We start from the raw sequence: 7,245 nt of genomic DNA, 5'->3' as shown, positions 1-7,245 counted from the left end.
CTGCTCCTCTCCACAATCACAGGACCACAGAGTTCTTCATCAAAATGTCAGGGAAATACAGGATATATCCTCTGTGACAGTGAGCTCTCTGGTGAATTTTGAGATGAAGTATTGAGATAAGATATTTATGAATTAAATTTAGCTAAAATTAAAATCCTTTGTCCCACCAAGGTACTGAAGAGGGAAATGAAAAGGCAAGCATAGACTACAGAGCATATTTTCTAATGACACATGTGCAAAATATTGTATCCTGACTATGAAGGACATTCCATGTAATGCAAGAGTCCAGGACCCTCTGGCCACAGGGCCCAGCCCTCTCATGGGGGCTGGAGATGGAGAGGGTTTCTTTGAGATTCACAGTGAACTTCCCTCTGAGCACAACTATGGACATTATGCTGCCTACTCTCCTGCCTCTGAACGCAATAAATCATTAGTACCAAAATCTGAGAATGTGTGTCCATCAAGACTCTGCTCACATCGTCTCTTCAATATTTGCACAACACTTCATTATAGAGAGGTGTAGTGGCTGTTTTTTTTTTTCTGCTGTGTATAAATGTGAACTTCTGTCTGATGTGATTTTTGGTGGTTCACTGCAGTAGGTCATGGTGCCTTTAGGGAGAGTTTAGCACAGAGAGCCTAGGGCGCAAACACAACACTCACACAGCAAAAATTAACAGGATCCCACCTGCCCACACTTTGTAGTTACTCATGTAACCATGGTGATATGTGTTTTAGTTAGAGATAAGGGGGTCTTGGGAAAATGGTCCTATATGTTTGGATCATATTTGTAACTACCTTGAAATCAATATATTACTAAACTTAAAAAGTATGATTATAAAATATTCCCATCATAGATATTTTCATGTTTGAGCTTTTGGAAAGTGTATGGACATAAAGCTAATGAATTATAATATTTACAAAAGTCAATGAGATTCAAAATTTTCTCTCACACTCAGAAAGATGGGGCTATCTTTGACTTTTCTACAATGCACCTCTGAACCCAGGTTCCTTCTCATCACAGGACACACAGGTTATGTGGTCAGGAGAAGAGATGCTGACTAGGGACGCTGACTCAGTCTCTGCCCACTTATGAGAAGAGAGACCCTTACATACAAATTTCTCTCCCAGCTCCAGGTAAAACCTCCTCTGGTCTGTAGGGGCTCATAACTCTCTCCCCAGTCAAAGCTGAGGTGTCTGGGGAAGGAAGAATGGTGCTCTAGAGGAAGAGACTGCTTGGTCATCTCCTGTGCCTGGTGACAGCCCCCCAGGGTTGAGTGTCTCAGATGACAGACAGGTGTCTTGGATGTTGGTGATTGTATGTGACTGACAGGGACTGATGCCTCTTGTTCCCATGTGTCTTGTCCCAGATGCAGTTGCAGGAATTGGGCCCAGGACTGGTGAAGCCCTCTTAGACCCTCCCCCTCACCTGTTCAATCACTAGCATTATCTATTGGATTGGATCCACCAGTGTCTAGGGAAGGGGCTGGGATGCATCAGGTACTGGACAAGGGGAACGGAGTGTAGTCCAGGTCCTAAGACCACACCCCCATCACTGCTGACATATCCAGTAACCAGCACTCCCTGCAGCTGACCTCATGACCATCTAGTACATGGCAATGTATCACTGTGTGAGGGACACAGAGAGGGGAGTCAGTGTTAGCCCCGGTCCCTGTGTTAGTCTGGGGTTTCTACTTCATCTGACATCTGCTTGCACATCTACTCCTGAGTCAGTATGTGGACTCTGACAGTAGAGACTACTATTATGCAGCCAACAGCAGCTCCCAGGACTCCCCTGCCATCAGTTGACAGAGCAGTGGTCAATCCTGAAGGAGAAGAAAGACTTGCTTGTGGAGGTCATTGTCCCAGCACCATGATGCATCACCTGTGACTGTGGCCCCTGTGCAAACTCAGAGGTGCCCCCACCCAAAGTAGCCTCAGCTGTTGAGTCTGATGATGCCCACACACCATGGGATCAGATGGAGCTCAGTTGTGACATTACTGAGGTCTCTGGAAGGCTGGACTAGCTTCTCCAGGACGGGAGAACTGGCTTCTGAGAGTCAGGCCAGGAAATTGTCTCTGGGTGTGTTGTTGCCCAGGTTGAGGGCCAGTGAAGGTTATTGTGTTGAGCAGGGACTTGTCTGGATTGACTGTCCCACCAGGGGCAAAAGAGTGATACCTGAGGCTTTCTTACCAGTGTGTACAGATGAGGGCAGATGTGAATCACGTGGGTAAGGCTCAAAGTTCCCAGGCACCCATTATCAAAACCTGGGTTCAGACTCCTGAGTCCACCTAAGAATTGCAATAATAAGGAAAAGGGAAAGGGAGTTAGCCATGCACTCAGGTTGACAGCAATCCAGGATTATGAGCAAGCAGATAAGATCGCACCAGGGAGTAGACAGGGTTCTTTGTTGGACAACTAGAGTGGCAGTTTCCACTGTCTGAGACTTTTTTCATTGTATCACATGCCGTGGGTGGGCTGCCTTCTTCCACTGATTGCAGCTTCTGGAGGGTTCAATAGTCCTGTGCTGGGCGTCCTGTACTGGAGCCATTCTCAAATGTGTGGAGTTCATGTTTACTTTGTGAGCAGTGAGGTGTGAATGCAGGGGGTTACCTGGATTTTTACTGTGACCTTTGTCATTGACAGACATGCTAAGGGCTCATCTATGAGATTCATTAGCCATTTCCACTGATTCCTCATTCAGAAGATAAATCTCCCAGATTTATGAGTTTGAGGACACTATTGAGGATGATGTGGGGAGAAGGCTGCCTGAGTCTGTTGAGAGGGTTGGGTACATGAGTTATGGGACAGTCACTTTAAGAGGTCCACTTCAGAGGTAATTCGTGCCCCCACATTATCTGGGTGTTTCCATAAAGGTGATTAAAATTAGCAGACTTGGGGAAGCAAATTGCCCTCCCTGGTGTTGGGGGGGGGTCCTGCCCAAATGTCAAAGTTGTGTAGGGCACCATTGTGACTCTCTTCTCTGCTGTCCTTGGAACTGCAGTGTCCACATGAGCTGTGATCTTTCCTCCAGCACTCAGTGCACACGGGCTCCTCCTGCACCTCAGGCCTATCATGTTTTGACTGTAAGCAACCTTGAGACTCCTCCATGAGCCTCATATTCCTGTCACTCCTAAATTTCCCCTGAACCTCCTTTCTGCCACATTCTGCTATTTCCTCAGAGATAGAAGACAGGTGAAGGATGTGTGGCCCCTGTCCCAGGAACAGCCCGCTGAGACAGGTGTGACCTGGAGGTGGACCTAGTCTCTGTCAGACACCAGGGCCCAATCCAAGCTGCCCCCATCACACACCTCCATCTCCTTCTCCCCATTTCTCCTCATGTGCTACTTCTAGGATGGACAGATGACCATTGCATAGGACCTCAGCCATCACTATAGAAAGTAGTACTCTTTGTCCTAACTCAGCACAGCCTCTGGTCACCAATTCTTCCTGTCCATTTTGTGTGATCCTGTGTAGACTCTTCTCACCTGAATTTGTTGTCCACCTTCCCGGTGCTGTGCTTCATGATTCCTGATCAGGAAAACAGCAAAGGCATGTGTTTAGAGTCAACTGAACTCTTGTGAAAACAAAAGAGATATAAAAGGAAACAGAATGTTGAAGATGTGCTCCATCTTTATCACAAAATATCATTCTGCTGAAAAAAAGAAAAGGTGAACAGATTCAAGAATAAGAAAGACCCTTGCAGACACAACACCCTGAGAAATAAATCATTCTCAGGATCACAAGAGCTGTGTGTTCCCATGTATGTGAGAAACCCAGTGGTCAAGGGCATGGTGACAGAGCACCAGAAGTGTGTGTGCGGTGGGGACGGGAAACAAGGAGGTATTATCTAATGGACAGAGTCAGTTTGGGAAAGTCAGTATTTCTGGGTCTGGATGGTGATGAGGATTTCAAATGGAGTGAGGGCACTTAGTGTCACTGTGTCCACTTAAAATTGATTAGCACAGTGGACATTAGCTAATGTATGTTTTACCATAAATGTCACACCAGCACTAAGGAGAGGTGTGCTCGTGTTTTCCAGGACAGATGGTGCCTCCTGACTCTGCTGGTTTGGAATACAGTCAGGACTGCTGCAGAAGGCTGGTATGGAAGGTCTCTGCCAGGAGCTCATTTTGGGGGAAAAAAAACCTCAGAGATTTTGCCTGCCCTATGGGTATTTCCAAGGAAATGGAATCTGGGAACAGGGGGAGTCTGGTCCAGGATTCTGGACCACAACATTCCTGGCATGGAGCAGTGTTTGAGGTGGATGTGTGGGGTCAAGTGCAGAGGGTAAGACATGTTCATAGGGGGCAGGTCATTACAAGCACCTGAGTGTCTCTTTGAGGGGGATGCAATGTGGGTGGCATGTCTTTGGGGTCAGCACTCTCTACATCACGGTGTGGTGCAGCCAGGATGATGTGGGAACCCATGACCTCCATGATGTTCACCACACACAGGACCCCGCTGCCCAGAATGGATGCTCCCTTCTCAGGAGACACATTGCCCCCATGAATTTTCACTTTACAGTGTCAACCTGAGACAGTAGCCCACAGATCCCTCTGCCCTAACCTGTCATGGAAGTGACAAAAAAGTGGTAAAACCTTCAACAAGTTCCAGTTCTCTGTGTCTCACAGCCTCTAAATTTTCTGGAAACCTGGGACAGGAGACATTTATGTGTCACCTGAAATGCATCTCAGAGCAAAGACACAGGGACAGGTGATCGGGGAAGGCACGTGTAGTCTGAGAGCCCACTGGGGAAGTTCAGAACATACATCACTGGGGTGGCAAGGGCCATGGTCAGGTTCTCAGTTGTCCTCGTCTACATTGGAGAAAGGGTCAGGAAAGGGTTAAAGAACATAGGTGTCCCCTGGGGCTCAGGTGTGTTGCTTCTGGAGGAGGTTACCTCACTGCTCTCCCTTGGCATCCACCTCCCATTCCTTCACACTGGCCATGCTGGCTCATGCCCTGGGCTCCTCACAGATGCCCCCAGTATTTCCAGAACAGTGTTGCCATCTCCATCACAGATACCACCTCAACCCCATGTGGCTGCACCAACCCCTCACTCTCAGCTCTTTGTCAACAAAGGGAAATCTCCTGAGACATTTGGTACTTGAGGTAAATCTCACAACTGGTCCAGGGATGTCCTCAGTCTGTCAGATGTGCCCCAGTCCTCGCTGTGCCCTGTTAAATAATGGGGGCAGCAGTGGGGATGTTCTGTGTGTGGAGGGTGTGTGAAACTTGGGGAAGCAAACCTGGTTTTTAGCACTTACTAGTCTGTTAAATCTCATCATGGGTTTCACCTAAGTTTAATGCTTTAATAAAAGATACACCTGGTCTGTACTTTGTTTTCCCTTCATTTGTCACCTTGGCCCATCATGAGATCCAACTATCCTTCCCCAGACATCAGCCCTCATATCCCCTCCCCCTAGGCCCTCAGGTGTACCTGAGGATGGCAGTTTCCAAACTGATTCTATGACCAGGAAGCAGGTCCTGTCATCCACACACAGCTCAGAACACCTGCTGGCAGAGAGTGAGTGCCTGTGTCTCTTTGGCAGAAGGTGCCTCCAGGACTTCAGTGCCTCCTGTAGTCTAGGAACCAGGGAGGCCTCCAGAGTGGGTCACCTGTGGGAAGGGGCTGCCTGTATTGCCCTGGGAGAAGTGAGGTGAAAGAAAGGACACAGCATGTGTAGCACCTGTCTCAGCTGCAGGGCCAGGGTTGTACTCCTGACAGCAGGACTGACCAGTGTACCCCTTTTCCTGGAGCTGGGCTGAGACAGAGGCTGCGCCTACACTGCCACCTGGAGGTTCAGGGGGCCTCAGCCAGGTTAAGGGGAAGACTTTTTTATTTTACAAGAAAATTTACATCAGATGTTATTTTTTATAAAATTACATTTTCCAATCTGACAACAATGAATATACTTAATTTGATGTTTTTGGACTTGGACAGATGTTTCTATATAATGTCAACCTGTTTTAATATCCACTTGAACAGTGCATGGAATTAAAAGAGTATGGCCCCTCACGCAGTTCAGGTTCAATTTTAAACATAAAATGAAGGACTGTCCACTGTCATGTTTCGAAGTTGTTCCATAACCCAACTGACTTCCCAAACTTGACCCATGCCTTTGAGTCCAACAGAATAACTGCACTCAGGGTCCAGAAGGACATGGGGCAGTGACCTCAGTTTCTCCTCACTTATGAGAACAGCATCCCTCACATGCAAATTTCTTTCTCACTTCCAGTTTAAATCCTCCCCTGGGTTGCTAGGGGCTCACAACTGTCTCCTCACACAGGAAAGAGGTCTCTGGGGGAAGGCAGAGCTCTGTCTAGAAGAAGATGAGACTGCTAGGTCTCCTCCTGTGCCTGGTGACAGCCCCCCAAGGTGAGTGTCTCAGAGGGCAGACAGAGTTCTCTGGGATGGTGGTCACTGTACATGACTGACAGTGTTGGATGCTCCTTGTCCCCAGGTGTCCTGTCCCAGGTGCAGCTGCAGGAGACAGGCCCAGGACTCCTGAAGCTCTCACAGACCCTCTCCCTCACCTGGTATGTCTCTGGTTACTCCATCACCAGTGGTTACTGCTGGAGCTGGATCCACCAGCCTCCAGGGAAAGGGCTGGAGTGGATTGCAGTCACATGTTATGATGGGAGCTCTTACTCCAGCCCGTCCCTCAAGAGCCGCACCTCCATCTCCAGAGACACGTCCAAGAACCAGTTCTCCCTGCAGCTGAGATCCGTGACCACCGAGGACACAGCTGTGTATTACTGTGCAAGAGACACAGTGAGGGGAAGTCAGTGTGAGCCCAAACACAAACCTCCTGTGTGGAGACAAGGGGGCTGGAGTGCAGCTGTGCCTAGGACACCAGGGGGCGCTGAGGACACCGGGGACAGTGGAAAACTACACTGACACTGGTGCACAGACTCTGACTCCCCAGGACCACGTTTCTGTCTCTGCTGTCCCTGCATCAGCACCTGCTTCTCCTCTGGTGACCAACACCCAGTGTCCTTGGCACTGCCCTCGGCACTCCTGGCTGTGTGCTCTGAGAATGGGGCCTGTGGCCTGTACCAGAGACCTCCAAAAAATCCAGGTCAGTGTTGGCTACACTGACTGGAAAAGGGTGTCCTTGGTGTTTTCCTCGCGAGGAGCTAGGGTGTTCTCACCATTGAATCTTCAGGTTCCAGGTGCTGGGGGAGCAGGAAACTGCAAGAGCAGGTGCTCTCAAGTCTTCATGTTAATCGTGTTTGCTTCT

The 7,245-nt window shown here is 48.7% G+C and overlaps 1 gene segment (V, D, J or C); it reads left to right on the top strand.

Moving 5' to 3' along the window:
- The first annotated feature begins 6,334 nt into the window (after positions 1 to 6,334).
- On the top strand, positions 6,335 to 6,902 carry LOC123813618. The segment is given in 2 exon segments: positions 6,335 to 6,380; positions 6,466 to 6,902. Coding segments are annotated over 2 exon segments (483 nt in total).
- The last annotated feature ends 343 nt before the right edge of the window (positions 6,903 to 7,245 follow it).

The sequence above is a fragment of the Phyllostomus hastatus genome, unplaced genomic scaffold (genome assembly GCF_019186645.2).
Source record: "Phyllostomus hastatus isolate PE091 unplaced genomic scaffold, TTU_PhHast_1.1 phas_contig_1586, whole genome shotgun sequence".
Classification (NCBI taxonomy): Eukaryota; Metazoa; Chordata; class Mammalia; order Chiroptera; family Phyllostomidae; genus Phyllostomus; species Phyllostomus hastatus.
Note: the sequence above shows the minus strand (reverse complement) of the source record. Positions and strands in the feature narration are given on the sequence as shown.